This window comes from Dryobates pubescens, chromosome 30 (assembly GCF_014839835.1).
Source record: "Dryobates pubescens isolate bDryPub1 chromosome 30, bDryPub1.pri, whole genome shotgun sequence".
Classification (NCBI taxonomy): Eukaryota; Metazoa; Chordata; class Aves; order Piciformes; family Picidae; genus Dryobates; species Dryobates pubescens.
In genome coordinates, this window is record NC_071641.1 from 3947574 (window position 1) to 3970804 (window position 23231).

The following is a 23231-nucleotide window of genomic DNA, read 5'->3' on the forward strand; positions in this document are numbered from 1 at the left end:
TGAGAAAGTTCTACAGCTTTGTTAATTATAACCTCTGAGAGATAAATGCAGATAATTAAGCACCATTCAAAATCTCAGTAAAAAAAAATCCCCAGGTTTTTGGCATCAGTAGAGTGAGATCTTTTTTTGTTTGGTTTGTTTTGAATAGCTATCCAGCTAGCAGGGGAAACAGTGGAACAGGTAGTCCAGGGAGGTTGTGCCCATCTTCATCTCTTAAAGTTTTCAAGACTAAACTAGATAACTCCCTGAGCAACCTGGTCTGACTACAGAGCCGACCCTGCTTTGAGCAGGAGTTGGACTAGAGACCTCCTGAGGTAGCTGCCAGCTTTTCTGATCCTGTGTTTATTGCAGTTGTAGACATTCACTGAAGGGAAGGTGTGGAGTTTAAGATCTTGCCATTTGTGCTGGAGATAATGTTTAACTTGAGTGCTGGTGGAGATATTAAACAGTTGCTAAAGGCTGTTCTGGGCACACACACTTGGCTGTATTGAAGCATGCAAAGACCTCATAGAGACCAATCTGCTGGCTTAATTGCCTTTTCATATGTATTTTAAATATTACAACCTGATGTTAGCTATTTTTGCTGGTCATCTGAGATCACAAGGTGCTTCTTCAGAAGCCAAGGGTTTGGGAGACCATACAGCTTCACACCAGGCTGCAAGCAGAGGACATGGTCATATTATTGGAATGAATGGTTGATGATGGCTGGAATGTAGGTGTCTCATCTATACATGTGAGGGCATATTGCCCTCACTACAAGAAAGATATTGGGGTGCTGTAACAAGTCCAGAGAGGGGCAATGAAGCTGATGAAGAGTCTGGGGAACAGGTCTTGTGAGGAGCAGCTGAGAGAACTGGGGTTGTTTAGCCTGGAGTAAAGAAAGCTGAGGGGACACCTTCTTGCTCTCTACAACTCCCTGAAAGATCATAACAAGGTGAAAGTTGATCTGTTCTCCCTAGTTACAAGTGATAGGATGAGAGGAAATCACCTCAGGTTGTGCCAGGGGAGGTTTAGGTTGGACATTAGAAGGAATGCCTTCACTGAAAGGGTTCTCCAACACTGGAACAGGCTCCCTATGGGGGTGGTTGGATCCCCATCCCTGGAGGTGTTTAAAAGAGGCAGAGATCTTGTGTTGAGAGACATGGCTTACCTCCAGTCTCAGTAAAGCTCGAGAATGGTTTGACTCAATGATCTTAAAAGGTCTTTTCCAACCAAAACAATTATGTGATTCTATGCTTGTGCAGAGAAGGCAACATTGTCCCAGATAAAGAAGAGGTTAATGTCATATACCCTTGTTACTCCTGTATGGGTACATTTCTGAATCCTCTGGGCAGAGGAGTGCTACCATTTAATGGAAACTCATTTGCCTGAAAGGATGATGACAATGGCACAGAATTCAGGCGAGTCAAGGGCTCTGAAAGTAGAGACAAATTGAGCAGTAGATAAACCCCTACTAATATGATTATAATAAATAGAATAACCTCTGTGTCTTTAGCCCAATGGTACTTCCATAGTAGTAATTACATTTCTTCTCTTCTTTTTTTTTGCTGTATTTAATTACTGGGAAATTAATGGGTCCTTAATAAGGAGCAAAGAGTAAGGAAATTTTCTCTTTAGTAGTCGATACAGGGTATAATAGGGAACCTTCCTTGCCTATGATTGTACATTTTAAAATAAAAGCATGGTATTTTGTTTTACTTGCCAGGTTTCCGTGAAACAGGAGACAGGCAAGACTGCCTGGTTTTGGCTTCACATGATAGTGAGACAGAAATGTGCATTAGCAAACAAAATCGGGCATGTTTAGTAATGGCTCAGTAAATATTAGCAAATGGGTGGTATAATTTAATCAACATGGTTGCAGTTGATAAGGTGCTGAAAAGCTCCGATGGAGACTGCTGGGAGGCTAAATGAAAAGCTGAAGATTTAGAGATAAGGGTTGATGGATATAATGTTACTCTAATTGAGACTAGTGGAGAACCTAAAGGACTGAAAAATTAAATTGAGGACCTGTAAAACAAACTTAGATTAAGGAAAAAAAAAAATACATGAGATTGATAGAGGCTCCTGCAGGAGTGCAGGCAGAGCAAGGGGCAAGAGAAGATTGGCTGTGTGCTGGCTAAGCTTAAGCTTTGCTTAATGCTTTTCTTAAATACAGTCAGGATAATTTGTGTTATAAGGGTATGGGTGTCAATCAAAACTTGTGTGTTATGGGGTGGGATTCAGGCTTGTATTCCTCTTGTAGATTTGAGGGTGAGGCTGGGTTTTTCCCTTCCTTTACAAATCTCCATTCTTCCTAGTGCTGTCTTGTTTGGGAGCTGCGAGTTGTGATGAGATTCTCTGTCCCTCAGCTCACGTCACATTACTCTCAGCATTAACCTAACCATATGGTTACTCAATTCTGGCAGTTCTCTGGGGTGAGGGAGAAATGCTGCTTGGCTGTCTTTGGAAGAGGGTAAGAAGATGTAAACTGTAAAATGGAGATTTGATGCATTTAGTAATGAGCCAACTCTGGAGAGTAAGAAGGAGCAGAGCACCCTTGTTATTTACTGGGTATTACTGTCTCAGCCATCAGGAGGTTACCAGAGTTTCTCCCTTAATAGCTTTAATGCTGCTGGATATTTGTTAGACTAGTAATTTTATGGCTAAGGTGCTTACAACTATAGATATTTTTATTACTTAATGTTTTTGTAATGCTGTACAGTAGAACACACTACTCATGCTTCTGGTTTGAAGCTTTTAGATGGGAAGGAACAAAAAGTTAGTTGCTGGGAGCTGCTGGGGGGTGAATCCTGGAAAACTTTCTGTTTAGCAGTAGCTGCAGAGAGGCATTTATTTGATTTTTTTTTTTTTCCCCATGCTGTTTTCAGGGTTTTAAGGGCAGTAATGTTTTTGTTCTTTGGAAGACAAGAGACTTTAAAGAGTAAGGGCAAGATGCAGCATAATGCCTCTGCAAGAGCTATATTGCACTGGGAGACAATCTTTCAGCTTTTGCCCATTTGCTTGTTGACTTAGGGCTGCTGTTGGAGATGGATATCAATTGGAAAACTACCAAATTCAACACATTCTTGGGAAATTCCTTGTAGCTTTTTGTTGTCGCATTTCTGCATCCTCATTTCTTGTAATAGGCACATTCTGTAAGAAAAGCACTGAAGTTCCTGGGTGTCTGGTGAGATACACATTGAGCTGCTGGAGCAGGTCCAGAGCAGGGCAATGAAGCTGGTGAAGGGACTGGAGACCAGGTCTTGAGAGGAGTAGCTGAGGGAATTGAGGTTGTTCAGCCTAGAGAAAAGGAAGCTGGAGATCACCTAGTCAAAATCCCTGCTAAAGCAGAATCACCCACACCAGCTTGCCCAGGATCACAAGGTCCAGGTGGGTTTGGAACCTCTCCAGAGAAGGGGACTCCACATCCTCTCTGGGCAGCCTGTTCTAGGACTCCATCACCCTCACCCCAAAAAAGTTTTTCCTTATCTTCAGATGGAACCTCCTGGGTTCTAGTTTGTGTGTTGCCTCTTCTCCTGTCACTGGGCACCACTGGAAAGATTCTGGCCCCATCTTCTTGCCCTCTGCCCTCTAGCTATTGATAAGCTTTGAGAAAATTCCCTTTCAGTCTTCTCCAGGCTAAACAGCCCTAGGTCTTTCATTGCCACAGAGATTCTCCAGTCTCCTCAGTATCTTGACTGCCTCTGTACTCTCTTCAGTAGTCCCTTGTCTCCCTTAAACTGGGGATCACAGTACTGGGATGTTCCTATGCACAGGGATTCTGCCTAGCACTCAGAATAATACTTATTATCAAGTTGCTTAAAAATCACAGCTTGTTTTTTGTGCCACAGAATGTTCCTCTGAATGAATGAATGTCCTATCACAGTGCACCACTGAAAAGTGTCTGTCCCCATCCTCTTACCCCCCACCCTTTAAAGATTGATCAGCACTGAGAAGATCCCTTCTCAGGCTGCTCTTCTCCAGGCTAAACAGCCTCAGGTATTTCAGCCTTTCCATCTCATAAGACTGATGCTTCAGTCCCCTCAGCATCTTCTTAGTGTACATCTGAGTTTGCAAAGCTCCATGACAAACTAGAGACAAAGGTTGGGGGTGGTGGTAGAATTCTGTTTAAAGAGGCTTGTGTAATATCTTCCTTTGTAATCACCTTTAGGTTGAGATTGGCTTGAATGGCTGAAAATGGTCTGGCAAGAGAATTGTGCTCAGCAAAATTTGTTATCTGTAGTTGAAAGCTGAAACTAGAATTTGGCTTTATATTCTAGCCTGGCATAGCAAAAGAGCTGTACCCACAGTGAGCTTCTAAAGACCTGGGGCTCTCCTCTCTTACAGAAATAGTGAGCATGCCCATCTGAGGCAGGCACTGTGCCACTGTGGGAATGACTTGAGTCTGCATGCCTTGGAAAAACGAAGATAATGCTCAGAAGACAGGCCTGGCTGAAGCAAGGAGGGGAAGAGAAGCTCATTCATCTACAGGAGTTAGATAAAATTGGCTAGGGGAGAGAACAAAGAGAATATGACAAAAAGAAGCAATGAATGGCAGAAAAAGACCCCCAAAACAATAAAGAGGGAAGAAAGGATGTGCTGGATGTGGAAGGGCCAAGACTGTGCTGGTTTTCTTGAAGAGAACTGAGCAGCAAATTGCAAGTATGAATGTGGTCATGGCAGGGCTGCTAAGATGGAGGGAAGTCTTCTGTGGTACTGAGAGGACTGCAGGAGCCCTTAGCTTGCCTGTGGATCACACTCCCTTGGCGGTGGGTACAGATACCTGTGCTTGAAAGTGTAAAAGTAAACTTCAGGAGGTTTACATCATATTGTTCTGTAGTTTGTTATGTCTTACTGTATGCTTGAGAATATTGGAATCTTAGGTAATCTCTCAGCTCTAGTGCATCCAGAGGATTTGCTGCTTTCAGAGCTGTTCTTTTTCTTTAATTTAGATTTGTATATTAAGGCACTAAGTTGGAAATATTTGGAAAGAAAGGAATAACCCAAACTTCATCCAAAATGCAGTTTGGGGAGAAAGAAGTGTAAGCACTGAGTGTATTCATTGAGTGAATGTATGTTTCAGGCATTCCTAAATCACTTCAAAACGCTGCCAGTGATAAACAAGGAGCGTGATTGATTTTTGCAGCTGTTCCTAACCTATACTTTTATATCAATATCGAAGTCTCATGCAGACTACTTGGGCATGACCTAAAAATTCTTTCAAGCCATTCTTTTGATGCAGGTTCCAGGTTATTAGGCTTTACTCACTGCCCCAGTCAAATTAATTCTTTCTGTACTGATCTAATGACTCTGCTTTGCATCCTTAAGTGGGCTGTAAGTAGCAACAGGGGGATTAAATTTCTTTGGTATTTTATGCTTTGTTTAAAACCTTAGTCCATGCCTTAATACCATACTTTTCTTTTTGGCATTGCCCAGAGGCTATTGCAAACTGCCTTTAAGCTGCTGAAAATTAAATGCAGAATTGTAATTATTTTTTTCTCCTCTACTGCTTCCCTCTCATTTTCAGGATATTATTTTCTATTTTCATGACTGTCCCTTTAGTCAACAACAACAACAACACCACAAATCAGCATTTTTACCCAACCTTGTTAATGCTCCTCCTGAAATTTTCCAAGGAGATGCTACTTCACCCCAAATCATGAGCACAATGCTTGTACAGCAAATTTAGCTTTAGGTCCAGAAGTGAAGGAAATGTTCAAGGTGTTAGGGCATCTAATAATCTTTCAGTAAAGTGTATTAGGCTAGAAGTAACCTAATGTATGTCTGTAAAGAAAAAAAAGAGAGCAGCTTAGCTTTTGACTTTCAGAGTTGAAAAGCAATTTACAACTTTAATAGTAAAATAATCTGATATAAATGACCTGAGGTCTTTTCAGACCTGTGTCACAATGACACTGATGGGAAGGCAAAAATGAATTGCCACTGTTCAGTTGTACTCAGAAAAGGATAACTCTTCCCTTTAAAGATGTAAAGCACTTTAAAAAGTTTTATTTTATTGCATTGCATTTTACTTAGCCTGGTGTTAAATAATGCCTTAATTTACTTGAAATTATTGCACCATTGTATATGGGGCACTACTGTATGTAGCCTACTCTGAAAGAGTCATTGAAGAAACTCTTACAATAGAGACTCACAGAATCCTTTGAAGGTCATGGAGTCCGACCATTCTCTACCAGGTGCTAAATCATGTCCCTCAGCACCACATCTCTGCAAGCACAGGGATTCAGCCACCTCCCTGTTCCACTTTATGAGACCCTTTCAGTGAAGAAGTTTCCTCTAATATCCAACCTAACCCTTCCTTGGTACAACTTGAGGCCATTTTCCCTCATCCTGTCACTTGTTCCCAGGGAGCAGAGACCAACACCCACTTTGCTACAACCTCCTTTCAGATAGCTGCATTCTTTCTACACTGGGACAAGGTCTGCAAGGGAAACTGTGAGCCCAGCACTTTTAAAACAAATCAAAATCTTCCAAAGAAAGGCCAGGAGATGATGTAGCCCAGCTTTCTGTTAATTCTTCTTTATATGATGCAGTCTTCAAACTACAGGAATTTAGGAAGTCTTCAGAGGAAAAGCTCTGGCCATGGAAGAATGGTGCTGTTTGACCAGAGCAGGGAAATGGAGGAAACTATTCAGAAGGATGTGAGTGACATTAGAAACATTGCCTGGGAACTGGGAATGGCAGACAAAGGGGCATGGGCTGGGTCACAGAGGTCAAGAGTTAGGATAGTCAGTGTGGCTGTGGTGGAGCCAAGAAGCAGGAAGCCCCTCTTCTGCCACTTGTTACATAAAAAGGCAGTGAGAAAGAGTCAGACATGCCCTAAGCTATGGTTTGTGTGTTTTGCTTGTCCAAATTTGCCAGAACCTGCAGGGCAGAGTTGGAAGCTTTTTAAAACTGCGGACATGCAAGGCAGGTAATGTAAGGCCATTCAATGCCATCTACTTGAAAAGTTATCTGTCTGCTGTGTGTGCCTAGAGTTGGTGGTGCCAGTTTGCAGGGTGGCTGCTGGCTTTTCTTCCTGAATGAGATGATTTTCTTGATTTAAATGAAATTCTTCAGCAACTCTCTCCTATTTATTTTCCCCAGTTCTATTTAATAGAAGGAAAATATTCTGGGAATATCTGCACATATAAGCATCAGTGATGTGCCTATAAAAGGTATGTGCAAGGAAAAAAGCAATCAAATTTTTTATATGTGTACTTGAAGGAGTGAGAACATGCATCAGACGACCTTTTCTCTTAGCATCTTGAATTCTACCTTGAGAAAGCTAGCATTTTCTTTAGCCATCTAGGTGATTGCATGGATCAAACCCCAGATACAATTAAAAATGTAGTTATGGAGAGGTGTTACTTAAGAATGAACAGATAGCTCAGCTGGTGAATCACCAGATTGTGTTTGCTTGAAACATGTTCAAGTGAAAGATGTGGTGTAAAACCTGCTACAGAGACTGTGAAAACTTTAGCAAACTGAAGTTTAACTGAAGACTTGTCAATGAGTGAGTCATAAAAAATGATCTCAAAATTGAAAGGCTGAGAGAAGGAGCCTGAAGAAAAGCAGACTGAGGGGGGTATACTCTCAGTGCTGATCAATAGCTAAAGGGCTGGGGGCAAGAGGATTGGGCCAGACTCTCTTCATGATGTCTAGTGACAGGGCAAGGGACAGTGGGCACAAACTGCAACACAGGAAGGTCCACCTGAAGCTGAGGAAAAACTTGTTTCCTGTGAGGGTGCTGGAGCCCTGGTGCAGGCTCCCCAGAGAGTTTGCAGAGTCTCCCTCTCTGGAGAGATTCTGAACCCACCTGAACATTGTGATCCTGGGCAAGCTGCTGTGGGTGACTAGACTAGATGGTCTCCTGAGATCACTTTCAACTCCCACCATGCTGTCATAATGATGATATCGGTAGTTCTCTTTCTGAATTAAGTGAATTCCAGAAGTTCAAACTCAAACATGAGGATGTCAGGAAATGGCTTTAGGATGAAAGAAAATGGTCTCAAGTTGTGCCAGGAGAGGTTTAGGCTGGATGTTAGGAAAAAATTCTTTACTGAAGAGCAGTCAAGCCCTGAAACAGATTTCCAAGGGAAGTGGTGGACACCTCATCATTGGAGGTGTTCAAAAGATGTGTAGACAGGACACTTTAGGAGTGGTCATAGTGGTGTTGGGTTGATTTTGAAGGGCTTTTCCAGCTGACATGATTCTATGAAACCTTTATCTCATTATAGTCTGGGGGCTTAAGGCTTCTTTCCTAAAAGCATGATGTGAAAAGGGGAGCTGTCTGTAGTGAACAGGACAGCTTTAGCTTCTGGGTTTGTGGGGTGCAGCTATGTGGAAGGCTGCTGTGGGTGCAGTGCGAGTTTTGGCATTTCTGAGTTTAGAAACTTTTGTTTTGGAGGCTGCTTGTGAGACACAGAATGAGTTAATTTACTGTCACATGGTAAGTTCTAGTTAAATTAAAAAGTACTGTTATTTGATTGGAAGATAAGAAAAGAGAATTAATACAGTATACTGAAATGGTCAGAATTGAAGGGGGGGTGGGTAAAAAAGGATGCAGATCTGTTTCTTTTCTGTGCTTCTGAAAAGGCTTTCAACCTATTCTGTGAAATTAAAGAAAATCTTGAAAGTCTGGTAATTGATAGCTTAAAAAAAAAAAAAGAACAGCCAAACCTAGCAATACTAAACCCAAGAGTTTTGTTGAGGAAAGAGGGAGTAAATATCCAATTTTCTCTTTGTTTACTGCGTATTTATTCATTTTCTTTGGTGGTGGTTTGTACTTGCTGTTCTGTTCCTTAGCATAATAGCTGCATTGTCATGCAGTGCTTTAGGGAAAGCACACTGTGTGTGTGTGTGCTCAGCCTTGCCTCTGGAAAGGGACTTGGCTGCAGCAGTGTCTCATGTTGAGTAGGGAGGAGGGTGAAATGTGTGTGGGGAAGAAGATGGTAAGGAAGAGCAGTGTGGTCTGCTCAGAACATCTCTCCCAAGAAGATAATTTAAACACTTAAAATCTGAAGATGTAAAGTGTGAGGTATCTTAACTTTTAAAGGGGATTTAAAAGTCAAAGTCTGCTGAGTATAGAAGTAGATGAATATATTACAACAGGCTGTAAAGCCTAAGCTGACAGCATCACTTTGAAACCAGATGCTACAGGGCCATACACTGGGAAGCTACCTGGGAGTAGCAAATACTGATTTTCACATCCTGGTGTATCCCATGGTAATTTGGTTGCTTTTACACCGTCCTTAAGAATGTAAACCCATTCATCTGCTTTTCACAATGGGATGTGACATGACATCTGCATGGCTAGTCGTAAAGACACTAATTTGGTCTGAAAACATCACACAGGCAGCTACTACTCACATCCTGGGGAGGGTGGGGAGAACTTGCATCAAAACAAAAAGAAGTATTGGATAGCTTGATTAGTTTCCACACATACACTCATGTGAAAGCTACAGATCCTTTTCTGTCTGTGGTATTTGGCATCTGAGTATGTGTAAAAGCATTTGCATATCAGCTAACTGGAAGGATTCCAGACTCTATGACCATGAGAGACCGTGCTGGTTTGCAGCAGTGGCAGTCATTTTGATGGGATACTTTGGCTTCCTTGCTCTTGCTTCACAGTTTTTCTCCAGACAGGTAGAAATCTCCATCTTCAGGCATGTCTACCAGCAGATAGTAACCCCACTAGACACATGTGACCATGCACTACCAACTGTGAGAGGACATTCCACATCACAGGGGATGTGGTTTAATGTGCATGGTGGTGTTGAGTAAACAGTTGGACTCGGTGATCTCGAAGGTCTTTTCCAATTGAGATGATTCCAGGATTCTATATGCTTCAGCTGCTTGTGTTAGGAAAGTGTTAATTGTTTCTAAATTAGGCATGTATTTTTCTCCTTAATCATCTGCTGAGTTCACAGCTTGTTTAAGCATATTTTTCCCCAGATTGCATGCTCTTTCTCTCATTGGATTATTAAGGGCTCTGGGCTTTTGCTGCTCAGCTCCAGAGGCCAAGGATCATGGAATCATAGAGTCACAGAAGGGTTTGAGTTGGAAAGGACCTTCAAAGATGATCAAGCCCAACCCTTCCCTGCAGTGAGCAGAAACAAGGATGTCCTCCACAATGAATGGCTGGACTTTGCCACCTTCTACCAACAGCAGATGTGATACTGGGCAGCATGTGTTGATGCTTGTGGAGCTGGCTACCTCTGGAACACACCAACAGCCATATGGGCTCTTTGAGAGAGATAAGCCAGTAAGACCATCCTAACATTTCAATCTAAAACCACCACAATGCTAGGACTGTGGACACCTAGCAGTATCCTTATTACCATTCTTCTGCTGTCTTCCTTCATGAATCAAAGTGTTTGTATGTTTGGTGGTTCTTTAGGGGTGAAGAGGCACTCACCTGTATGGCCAACGGGTTCTCAGCATCAGAGAGTCACGGAATGGTGTGGGTTGGAAGGCTCCTCTGAGGATCATCTAGTCCAACACCCCTGCTAGAGCAGGGTCAGCCAGAGCATATTGCCTAGCATCATAATGTCCAGGTGGGTTTTGAAAAATTTCCAGAGGAGACTGCACAACCTCTCTGGGCAGCCTGAGGAACTCTTGAGCTCAGCTCCCAGAACAGATGGTCTGTGGAATGTTCTGGTTGGCGAGATGGCTGCGTGAAGTTACGGGGCTAGGACTGGGCGCTGTGTGCAGATATATGTATTTCAATACCTGTAAGACTGCATGGGTGGGTCCCATTTATTTTGAACCAAAATGATACTTTAAAGCTTTAAGTCCATACACATGCTAAGTCTTACCTAAGCTGGTACCATTGTATTCAGATGTTAGAACTTTGGATGTAGAGAGTACAAACTTTGTAGGCATTTAATTTCATCTTTTTCTTTCACTGCTTACACTTTCATCTTATGATTCTCAGCAGTCATGACAAACAGGGGCCTACAAGAAGGCTGGGGAGGGACTAGGACTAGGGGGAATGGAATGAAGCTGGAGGTGGGGAGATTCAGGCTGGAGGTGAGGAGGAAGTTCTTAACCATGAGAGTGGTGAAGCCCTGGAATGGGTTGTCCAGGGAGGTGGTTGGGGCACTGTTCCTGGAGGTGTTTAAGACCAGGCTGGATGAGGCTCTGGCCAGCCTGATCTAGTGTGGGGTATCCCTGTCCATGGCAGGGGGGTTGGAACTAGATGATCCTTGTGGTCCCTTCCAACCCTGACTGATACTGTGATACTATAACATTTTGATCCAGCAGGAGGAGTTGTCATTACAGGAGTGGGAGTATTCAAACCATCAAACTGAGATCATGTGTCTGCTTCAAACTGACATGCCCCCCTCAGGCCTCCCATTTTAGATATAAACCTACTGTAGACAGGAGGAAATTAGTGTTTCAAACACAAAATATGTAAAATGCATAAAAAGCTTTCAGCTGCTGTGCTGAGCCTAGGAGAAGTTCTCATCCTACTGTTGTTGTGATTCTCCATATGTAAAGCATGGTTGTTGCTATTAGAGTTGCTTTAAGAACTGAAATACTTTTGTGAAGCATTTGCTTTGCTATTCAGTAACAAATTAAACTAGGCTTTATTCTGGTTTATTTGGCTCATCCATGAATATGAGTGCTGCGTTGGGGAGCAAGAATGGGGGACATGAAAGCTGATAATACTGAGTGAAATGAGATCCAAGTTTCTATCAATGCTTTTATTTTTGCTTAAAGAAACAAAAACTTACAAGCAATGAGGGAACCAACCTCCATAAGGTAATAGTTCTATTTCAACTGATATTTGAATACTGTGCTTATTACAGCACAGGTGAAAACAACTGGATTCAGCAGTGGTAGTGAGAAGGTACAGAAGAGACATTGTAATGCTACCACATAGTAAAGAGATGATTTTTCTTTTCTTCTTTCTCCATGTCTTAGCACAGCCAAAGTCTATGTATTAAAATGTACACTTTGATTTGAAAATTAAGAAACCCAGAACAAGACTTTAGAAGTTAAATACAACACAGTAGTAAATATGCAAAGTACAGTTGATAAGCAGAGCGATGAGGCAAAAAGAAGTAAGTATAATGGTTGACACTTAAAATGTAATTCTTTGTAATGCTTGGCTTTCCCCCACCCCCTGTGTGTGAGCTACTGTCAGTCTAAATAGGACAGCTATGTGAGGTGTTGCCATCTTACACAGTGTAGTTGAATTTAATCACCCAAGCATCAAAAAGGCAATGATGCTGGGAGGGCTGATATCTGCGTTAATATGCACTAACCATCCCATGCTGGAGGAAAATGAGGTTAGAGAACATACAGTTTTATGATATACAGTACTTCTTGAGTAAGAGAACCTTGACAATGTGAAGGCATCCTCCTTCAGCACAGATTTATCAACGATTTCAAACAGTAAATTGAAAAGTGGAATTACAGTACAGCTGCTGACACTGAGATCCTTTGGTTGAGTCCATAGGTTACACATCTGCATGCAGATGTTTGGCATTTCACCATGTTCACAGAATCTCAGCATCGTGGGGGTTGGAAGGGACCTCTGAGGATCATCTAGTACAACCCCCTATAGTCACCCACAGCAGGTTGCCCAGGGTCACAATGTCCAGGTGGGTTTGGGATCTGTCCAAAGAGAGAGACTCCACAAACTCTCCAGGCAGCCTGCTCCAGGGTGCCAGCAGCCTCACAGGAAACAAGTTTTCCTTATGTTTAAGCGAAATCTCCTGTGTTCCAGTTCGTGCCCACTGCACCCTGTCCTATCACTGAGCACCACTGAAAAGAGCCTGGCCCCATCCTCTTCACCTGCACCCTTTCAGCTGTTGATCAGCACTGAGAAGATCCTCTCTCAGTCTGTTCTTCTCCATGCTAAAGACCCCCAAGGTCTCTCAGCCTTTGCTTGTAAGAGACGTGCACCATTCCCCTAATCATTTCCATGGCCTCTGTTGTTCCAGAAGACTTTTTTTTTTTATTACCCTGATATAAGTATTCAAAGGTTTGTTCTGAACCACTGAGATTGAGTTGTTTATACATTGGATTTACCCATGAGTATCAGCCCTCCTTAAAGAACAGATCAAAACTAAAAACTTGACATAGGACCAATAGAGCAGAATTATTCAAGTTCAGTGAAATATTACCAAAAAAAAAAAAAACAACCCCAAAAAAGCTTCCTTTTTAGGAAAACTCAGCTATGGTAAAAATATCTACTACAGTGCACTGCACTGTAATAAATATTCAACATAAATTAATAATTTACAAGTACCTGAGCAAGTATACAGAGCACCATAGCACAGCACAGCACCAAAGGCAGTAGCTCAGAATTCTTAAAAATAATGCTGTTTTAAACATTAAAAATTCTAAGTATTGTCATAAAAATGAACTCCAGCTGGAGTCTAAAGATAGTGCAAACTTGAGGCTTCACTCTTTAAAATAAAGGTGTCAGATTTCCTAGTCAGTTCACATCAGCAGTGTTGCTGGCCCTGGGTACCTGTGGTGGATGCTTAGGAGCAGGTCTGTTGGGAAGAAAGAAAACAGCAAGTTGTTGTTTAAAGTTTGTTAGCTCTTCCTGCCAGCATCATGCATGAGGCATGAAGATGATCACAGAATCATTTTGGTTAGAAAAGACCTTTAAGATCATTGAGTCCAACTGTTCTCTAACTCTACCAAGGCTGGTGCTAAACCATGTCCTTCAGCACCACATCTCTGCATCCTTTACCACACTTTCAGGGATGGGGATACAACCACCTCCCTGGGCAGCCTGTTCCATTGCTTGACAGTCTTTGAGTGAAGAAGTTTCTTCTTATATCCAACCTAAACCTCCCCTGGTGCAACTCGAGGCCATTTTGTCTCATCCTGTCACTTGTCAGTAGTGAGAACAGACTGCCCCCACCCCCCAGCTTCAATTTCATTCCAAAGAATTGTAGAGCACCAGGAGGTCTCCCCTCAGCCTTCTCTCTCCAGACTAAACCACTGCAGTTCCCTCAGCCGCTTCCCACCAGACTTGTTCTCCAGACCCTTCACCAGCATCATTGCCCTTTTCTGGACCCACTCCATCACCTCGATGTCTATCTTATAGTGAGGGCCCAAAACTGAACACAGATGAATGGTAAAAACTCTTGGAGTTTAGTTCACTTTAGGCCTGTAACACTGGATTTTCATACTGGGAGGAGATCAGACATGTTACTATGCATGCAAGTCCCACCAAGAAGGTCAAATGGTACCAGCAGACCCCTTTTATTTTCTGGTTCATGTTTTACTTGCTGCCTGCTGTGGCACAATGTTTCATGCATTGTTCTTCAAACTCTTTAAATGCTCAATAGTTTTGAACCTCTTCAAAAACGCTACTTAGAGTTGTAGAACACCAGCAGGTTTCAAACAGCCATAGCAGTCCGTTTGAAATATTCTTACTTGCAGAGTATCTTAGCAGAATTAAGCCAGGAGCTGAAGCAAAGTTCACAGTTGCAGTCATTTTGCTAGAGGTAATAGGGAACTAACTTGATTCTATTTTTAATTTAAGCAATTAAAATGTTGGGGGGGGGGGGAAGGGAGGGGAAGTATTAAAAGCAATTAAATTAGAATTCCTGGAGCTTAAAATAGTTTTATCTCCCTTGAAGCTCACTTTTTATTCATAGGGAACTGAATAATAATGGGTAAGAAAATAGCACCGACAATGCACGTTGACACTGGACATCGTGATTTTACTCTCAGATTTCTTTCTTTGTTTTCTGAATGCTTTGGGCATTCTTTTCAAATGATATAAATGGATGTTGCAGTGTGAAATATGTGAACAGAAAATTGTTTATGTTGGTGGTTGATCTCCAAGAGCATTGAGGTCTCGGCCTTATTCTGTAGATAGTCTGAGTAGGGTTTTTTCCTGCTAGAGCTTTGTTTCTCTGTAAATTGGTGCTCATTAACTCCTTTCTTCTGCAAGGAATGGTATTTGTTGGGAAGTTTTTGTAAATATACAGCCAGATGCTTGCAGTCACACCTTCATACGTAGTACAAATTGTCATCATTCCATGGACATCGGAGCAATTTGGCTGAGGTACTCCCAGTCATTCGAATACTGCCTGCTGTTATATCACAGCATCACAGAATGGTGGGGTTTGGAAGGAAGATCTGGAGACTATGTAGTCCAACCCCCCTGCTAAAGCAGGGACACCCACAGCAGCTTGTCCAGGATCACAATGTCCAGGGAGGTTTGGAATCTCTCCAGAGGATTCCAAACTCTACAACCTCTCTGGTCAGCCTACTCCAGGGCTCCAGCACCCTCACAGCAAAGAAACTTTTCCTCATGATCAGGTGGAATCTCCTGTGCTCCATTTTGTGCTCATTGCCCCTCGTCCTATCACTGAGTACCACTGAAGAGAGTCTGGTTCCATTCTCCTGCCCACTATCTTTTGAATATCAATAAACACTGCTAAGATCCCCTCATAGGCTAAACAAGCCCCAGATGTCTCAGACTCCTCTTCACAAAGACACTCCAATCCCTTGAGCATCTTTGTAGTCTCTGCTGGGCTCCCTCCAGCAGTTCCCTGTCTTACCTGAGCTGGCTAGCCCAGAACTGGACCAAATACTGCAAATGTGGCCTCACTAAGAGTAAAGAGCTTAACCTGCTGTCTGCACTCTTCTTGATGCACCCCAGGGGACCATTGGCTTTTCTGGCCTCAAGAGCCATTTTAACAGACTTCCCAGGTCCTTCTCTGAGCTGCTTCACAGCAGGTCAACTCCTATCCTGTACTGATGCAGGGAGTTATTCCTCCCTAGATGCAGGGCACTGCACCTGCCCTTGTTGAACTTCATGAGGTTCCTAAACAGCAAACAGCTAAACAGCACAGCTCTCAGCAATAGCTACAGTAGAGCATAGATACTCAAGACAGTTCAGAGCTTTCATTCAACAGAAAAACTATAAATCAAGGCATTTGGATCAGAACTAACCTTACAGGAGCAATGTGAGGCAGAGCTTTTGTGTGTCCAGGCACTGTCGTGCATGCTGTGTTACAGCGTGCTTTGTTCAGAGGGTCTGCCGGTAGGGGCTTCCGAGGAGGATTGGGTTTGTGGGTTTCCTGTTATAAAACATAACCTCATGTTAGTCCCTGAAGCTGACATAACATAGTTAACATAGCAACAACTGAGGGACATTGAAGGTGAGTTCAGAGTAGTTACAACCACATAGATTTAAATGTGTAAGCCATAACTTCTTTCTAATAAACAGGCACTTGTATGTTAAAACAAAGGTTTAATACTATATTTTAATGATTTTAATACTAGATCTCAATGATTTTCTCCTGATTCTTTACTTTAGAAATACTGCTTGCATCTGTACTGGAATGAATGATTAATTGGTGGCAAATGAAAGCAATATGGATTGAATACATAATGTTATGAAAGTAGTTATGTAAAAAGATGCAAGTACTAGAAATTAAAATGTCATTTCAGATGGCCACAGAAACAACCTGCTCATGGCCAGTTTGAATTGGTAGCATCAGTGAAATTCTTTCTAGAGATGCTGCTGTGCTTTCATTCTGTGGAATGAAATGATTCATTAATAAAGAACAGAAGTCATCTGCTGTCGGGCATGAGCTAATGTCTCTTCTGTGTGGTCCTTGAAACACTGCAAACATGGTAACATCTAGTTGTGGTCTTCATTATGAAGAACTGGCATCGATTAAGAGACTTCCCAGGGCTTCCCAAAGCTCTCCAGTTTATCCAAAAACCTCACTTCAGATCCTTCTGCTATTTGAACTACAGAGTCATGCTCTTCCTAAGGAATTTTTCTCTTTATTAGAAGTTTGCCATAGCTATCACTGGCAAAACTGACCAAAAACCCAAGCAAACAAGCAAGCAAACAAACCAACCCCAAGAAGACATCACAAGCAATCGACTTAAAGATTGTCTGAAAAATGCAATCAAAATAAGCAGAGGCATGAAATGCTCATGAATAAAGTGCAACTTCTCATAATTTGTTTTAAGCATCCCTTTGTTTTCTTACTTTTCATGGCAAAGGATTGCCCTTTCAAAAAGTAAATGCAGGTTGACTATCAGTAGGCATTTTGACAAGGAAGAAAATAGGAAAGATTAAGTAAACCTTCTGTACAGTAATTTGAAATTCAACACAAACTGCATATGAAAGCTGCATGTAATGTCCCTCTGCTTTTTCACTCTTGGCATAACATTGTTTAGGTGGTGTTGGATTGGTTGATGGGTTGGACGAGATGATCTTGAAGGTCTCTTCCAACCTGGTTTATTCTATGCATTCTATGTACTAATTCTCGAGTGAATTGCAGTCATAGAATCATAGAACTGTTTTAGTTGAAAGAGATCTTTAACATGATCCAAGCCCAACAGCTAACCCAGCACTGCCAGGTCACCACTAAACCATGAGTCTCAGCACCACATCTGCATGGCTTTTAAGTCCTCCCAGGGATGGGGACTCCATCACCTCCCTGGGCAGCCTGTTCCAGGGCCTGACAAGCCCTTCAGGAAGATTTTTTTTCTAATATCAAATCTGAACCTCCCCTGGTGCAACTTGAGGCCATTTCCTCTTGTTCTGTTGCAACCTCCTATCCTTTCAGGTAGTTGTAGAAAGTGAGGTGGTCCCTACTCAGCCTTCTTTTCTCCAAGCTAAAAAAAACACAGTTCCCCCAGCTGCTCCTCACAGAGCTTGTGCTCTGAACCTCCACCAGCTTTATAGTCCTTTGTAGCCCTTCTTGGGCATGCTCCAGCAAACAGCAGAGAGGGCAAAATGAAAACAAAGTTTTATTTTAACATATTAATAAATCTCACAGTCTGCATAAAAATTAGTCTTGACTGTCATCTGGAAGAACTTCCACTATACTTCAAAGTAAAGGTATCCTGCTTGTCTGTGAATTCTGTCTTCAGTGGGCAACAAATAATTGCAAATACCCTTGAATTATCTATGCCTGGAGAATGCTGAAATCAAGAGCTTGCTTGTGGATGCTCTGTGTGGCTTTATCTCATGGGGCTGTCCTTTGAAAGACTTGGAGTTTAATTTTACACTAGCAAAAAGGTTCTTCAAAACATGATAATGTCCCATGACCCAGAACTATAAACTTAAAACTATCAAGAGCAGAAACCTTACCACCAGGATTTCTACATTTACTTTGTGCACTAAATTTCTTATACAATGAAACCTTAATGTATATGTTTTGAAGTTTTGGATATTAGGAAAAATTCCTTCACAGAAAGGATTATCAGGCTTTGGAACAGGCTGCCCAGAAAAGTGGTGGATCACCATGCCTGAAGGGATGTGAAAGAGGTGTGGATGTGGTGCTGTGGCACATGGTTTAGTAGTAGTGGTGGGACTGAGAGCTATAGGTGAATGTTTGGACTTGATGGTCTCAAAGACCTCTTCCATCCTCAACACTCTTGTGGTTGTAAGTGAAATATTTCCATTTGGAACACGTTAGGAACTGATACTTTGGAAATAACTGAATTCTCTCTACAGCAAAACATAAGATGAGGTTGCTTCTGTAATAATTGTGTTAAAAGTCATAAAGTTTATTAGAGGCAGGGTACCTGCATCACCATGTGTGACAGCATTTTAAAATGAAGTTGTAATAAACACACCAAACATCTGCTTTATAAACACAGCAAACAACAAAAGCCTCTTTAAGCACCACAAAGCCTTTACTCCCTTGACTGCCTTCACAGGAGTGGCCTTTTCCCTCAAGTGCTTTTACATGATTAATCCCATGAATTAGTCTGATGACATGAGCATTCAGCTGTTTGCTTGATCCGTCCCTAATTGCTATTGCATGAGTTGTACTTACTCTTCACTTTGCAGACCGCTTGGGTACCATAATTGGGAAGAGGAACTGATCTAGGCTCAGCAGTCTAAAGGAATAAAGATCTGAAGAGCTTAAGATTGGGTAAGGATGAATAAACAGAAAGAGAGGAGAACTGTCCTTGTTTATTTGTTCTTGTTTATTAGCTGTGACTGATGTCTAATCACCACCTGAGGGTAGGGACAGATGGACTTTCTGAGAAGCTCAAAGCAGGACCCTATGAGATGCTTTTCTCCCTCTCTTTCAGGAGAAGATGGCTCAAATGTCTATCCAGATGTACTGGTTTAGAATAGTTCCTCAGCTGGAATCCTGGCTGAAAGGATGTTGTACTGAGGTGGGTGTCAGTCTCTCCTCCCTAGTATCAGGTGATAGAACAAGAGGAAATGGCCTGAAATTGTGCCAGGGGAGGTTTTTAGGTTGGATATTAGGAAAAATTTCTTTCCTGCAAGAGTGGTTGGGAATTGGAACAAGGCTGCCCAGGGATGTGGTGGAGTCACTGTCCCTGGAGGTGTTCAAGAAATGTGTGGACATGGCACTTCAGGACATGGTTTAGTGGCCATGTGGTGGTAGGTTGACTTGTGGTCTCAATGATCTTAGAGGTCTTTTCCAACCACAACTAGGCTATGATTCAATGATCTCTTTTGTTTGCAGTTCTGCTAAGAAGGGAATTCTTGTATTGAGCAGCTATAAAGACATCAGGTGCATGAAGCTTTAATTTGTTTCACTGATGATTTTTTTTGAATAAGCAACTGGAAGCAGGTTCTTGCCTGAAATGCAGTGGGTGCAGAGGGGTGTCTTCCTCAATCTGTTGAGATGGGAACTTGATTTGTGCTGGCACTTTGTGTCTAAAGCCAGTCTGAGGGTCATAGGAATAACTGTAGCAAAGTGAGCAGAAGGTGAGCTCAGCTCTGTTTTACTAGGGAAAAACCAAAAATACCAAGCTGTATTTCCTTCAATAAGGAGGACCTGGAAACATGAGCTATATTTTGGGAGTAAGATGATGACAGCATCAGAGTCAGCAACTGAATACTGACAGTGAAAAAAACCAAGTGATCAAATCAGGATGCATGGACTGAACCCATGGTCAGTATAAATCTGCACGGCATCCTTGATTACAGCGGTGCTGTGCTGATTTATAGTGGGCCATAAATAAAGTAGGCTTGCCCTGTGAGAGCATTTGAAGAAGAAAAAGCTGTTTATCAGTCAAGATTGTGTATTAAAACTGACAACAGCTCATCTGCTACATGTTTGGTATTTTTATTATTTGTTGGAGGGGAGTATTTTTGTTTGGGTTTTTTTCTTGTTGCTATTGTAGTTTTTGGTTATTTGGTTGCTTTTTTTGGGGGGGGGGGGGAATTGTATGTTTTGGTTTTGACTTTTTTAATTATATCTGGAAGGAAATTTTACACCACCATAATAATCCATTCATTGCTGGCTCAACAGCCACTAGAGGAGAAAAGAGTTGTCTTGAAGTCTACTTAGTACATTGTGCCTTAATTATCCACTGCTGGAAGCCCAAAGGCAGCAGGAAAGCAGCTCATGCTTGAGTGTACATCTCAGAAGGGAGAAGTAGAAGGAGGCAGCTGTAGAGCCTTAGAAATGGTAAGTGGTGTCAGATTCTCTTTCTGAGCACTGTACTGCAGTACTGAGCATCTGGACAATATTATGAACGTAGCAACGATTTTTGAAGTGCTTCCTCTTGATGACCTAATGGATGCAGTTTCAAGAGAGTACTGAAGCAAGACAGCAATAAATATCTGTATAAACTAGACCAAAACTATTCTTAATTTACTGCTTCCAAGCTTTCAGGGATTAAAACTGGTAACTTCAGATTTTCTTGTCATACAATGTTTTCCGTGTCCCTAGGATGGAAAATGCTATCTGTTTCTGACAATCTTCAACAGAGGTTATGGACACTACCTGAAAGGAGGTTTAGTGAGGTGGGACTTGGTCTTTTCTCCTAAGGAATAAGTGATAACACAAGAGCAAATAGTCTCAAGTAACACCGGGAGAGATTTAGACTGAGTAGTAGAAGAAACTTCTTCACCAAAAGGGTTCTCAAAGACTGGAACAGGCTCCCCAGGGAGGTGGTTGAATCTCAAACCACAGAGGTGTTTACACGACTCAGAGATGTGGTGCTGAGGGACATGGTATAGCAGCAGCCTTGGTAGTTAGATAATGGTTGGACTCAATGATCTCAAAGGTCTTTCCCAACCAAAACAATTCCACTCTTCTATGATTTTGAAAGCAGCCACTCTTGCTTGTTCACTAGACTGCACTGAGTTGATTTCCTGTTTGTCCTACTTTTGTTTCACACAGCAACTGAAAACTCACTGCAGTGATATTTGCTTGATAAAGTAACTGTCACAATTAATTTGAGCTACCAAACTGAAAAGCTTCTGGCAGAAAAGGGAAGAAGAAAAAGAGTAAATACCTTGAAAGGAATTAATGAACTGGCCACACTTATAAAAGCTGCTGCAACCTAACTAATCCAATGTTCATACAGACTAAAATAAGATACACTTTTTCTTCTGTCATGATACATAAGCACCCTGACATGGCAGCTCAGCACTGTTTCATCCTCTTTTGTTCCTGTCTTATTTTTTTTAAATCACTTTCAAAGAATGATAGAATCATTTCAGTTAGAAAAGACCTCTAAGATCATTGAGTCCAACCTTAAAGTTGACACCGCCATGGTCGTGAAACCATGTCCTGAAGTGCCATGTCCACACATTTCTTGGACACCCCCAGGGATGGTGACCCCATTACCTGCCTGGGCAGCCTGTTCCAGTGCTGACCACTCTTTCAGTAAAGAAATATTTCCTAAGAACAAGGCACTCTGCTTCAGCAGATGTTTCTCACAGCCATATCCTCCTATAAACCACTGGGAAAGGTTCTCAGAGTAGCTCATAATATTGCTGCAGGAGGAAGGTGCTCTGCCCTTGTGCATCCCAGCTAGGTTCAGACAGGCTTAGTCACTCAAGATGCATCTATTTGAGCACAGATTTGCACTGTATGCATCCAAATCAATGTGATAGCTTGGTGACAATGACACTCACTTCATTTCAATCTTGTACTATGTTCAGAAGCGCACAATGTCTATAGAACAGAGAGATAGCTGGGTGTCTTGTTCCTTTGCTTATACACGGCTGCACTACAAATGCAATCAAAAGAGACAAGCCAGTGACAAGAAGAGGGACAATTTACCTTAGTCAACTGCACAGACAACTTTATCTACCCTGAATATCGCCTTGAGGTGCACCTTAGTACAACCAACCAACCACCACCAACAAAAAGGTTACCAGCTCTATTTAAACACTGCAATGAGAAGCAATTGCACATGGAATAGTGTGGGTAATTACAAGTCTGCTTTTCAGATCTGTGCTTTGGGAAGAAATAAAGAAATTCATACATCCCTTGGCAGAGCAGAAGCTAATAGACCTTCTGCTCTTGCATGAGATGTTTGCTGCCTGACTTTCTAAACTCCATCGCTGTGTCTTGCACCTTGCTAGTAAGCTGTACAGTTTGCCCTCTGGTTGGGCAGCTGGCAAAATGGGCCTGTGTTCACCTGTAATGTGGAGCATGTTTATGCTGTTCTGTCTTATGAGTGGTGAAGAGACAGTTCAGGATCCTAAATGTGAGGATCATGGCCTCAGCTGGCATAAACCAATGTATCTATAGTGTATTTCTAATGTTGTACTAAGGATAAAGGAAATACTTGTGGAAAAAGGCCAATATGCAAGGTGAGAGAACCCTTCATTCCTCCTCATCACATGCAGATACTCATTAAATATTAAACAGAAAAGAAGTTGGAAGAAAAATCAATGATTACCTGGGTGAACCTCAGTGAAGGGTTAGCTGGCAAGGGTCTTTCAGGCACAGCTTGGAGACATGGCAGCTGAGGAAGAGGTGGTAGGACTCGCTGCGGTGTTTTCAGTTGGGGCAAATCGTGTGTCTTCACGGGGTTGCTGATGTCAATGATCTGGTATGGTATTGGTCTTCTTGGACCATCTCTCTACAAAAACAAGCCCAATCAAAAGTGATAGACTTAAGAGTTCATACAAGCACTGCTGCTTTAAAAATCTATCTTTTCTCTACCTCCTCCGCAATCAGAGAAGCAATTAACACCTTACAGAGTCCCCCTCAAGCAGTAATTGGTTGACGGTTGGACTCAGTGATCTTCAAGGTCTTTTCCAACCAAACCCATTCTAGTCTATGATTCTATGTTGCTAATCCTTCACTGTTCAGATGGAGTGTTCTGGTTCTATCCTCTTTCTCTTCTGCACTTGGCATCTCCACCTGTCATAAACTTGGAAGCTGTAAATGCATTTTAGAGGCTACATCTTCTCCCATATTACGTATTGTTAGATCTACATATTAAGATCATGTAATAATCATCTTGTAATGAATAACTTGTATCCAAAATATATAATAGATTTGGTGGTT

General features: G+C 42.0%; 1 protein-coding gene across 1 annotated transcript in view; it reads right to left on the reverse strand.

The window, feature by feature from the left end:
- Positions 1-12958: 12958 nt before the first annotated feature.
- ADAM12 (ADAM metallopeptidase domain 12) overlaps positions 12959-23231 on the reverse strand; it is a 213169-nt gene continuing 202896 nt past the window's right edge. Inside the window, exons 21-23 of the mRNA XM_009907111.2 lie at positions 22618-22800; positions 15916-16043; positions 12959-13490 (exon numbers count right to left, since the gene is read on the reverse strand). Coding sequence (XP_009905413.2) covers positions 13430-13490; positions 15916-16043; positions 22618-22800 — 372 coding nt within the window. The 3' untranslated portion in view covers positions 12959-13429. The remainder of the gene's footprint in view (positions 13491-15915; positions 16044-22617; positions 22801-23231) is intronic.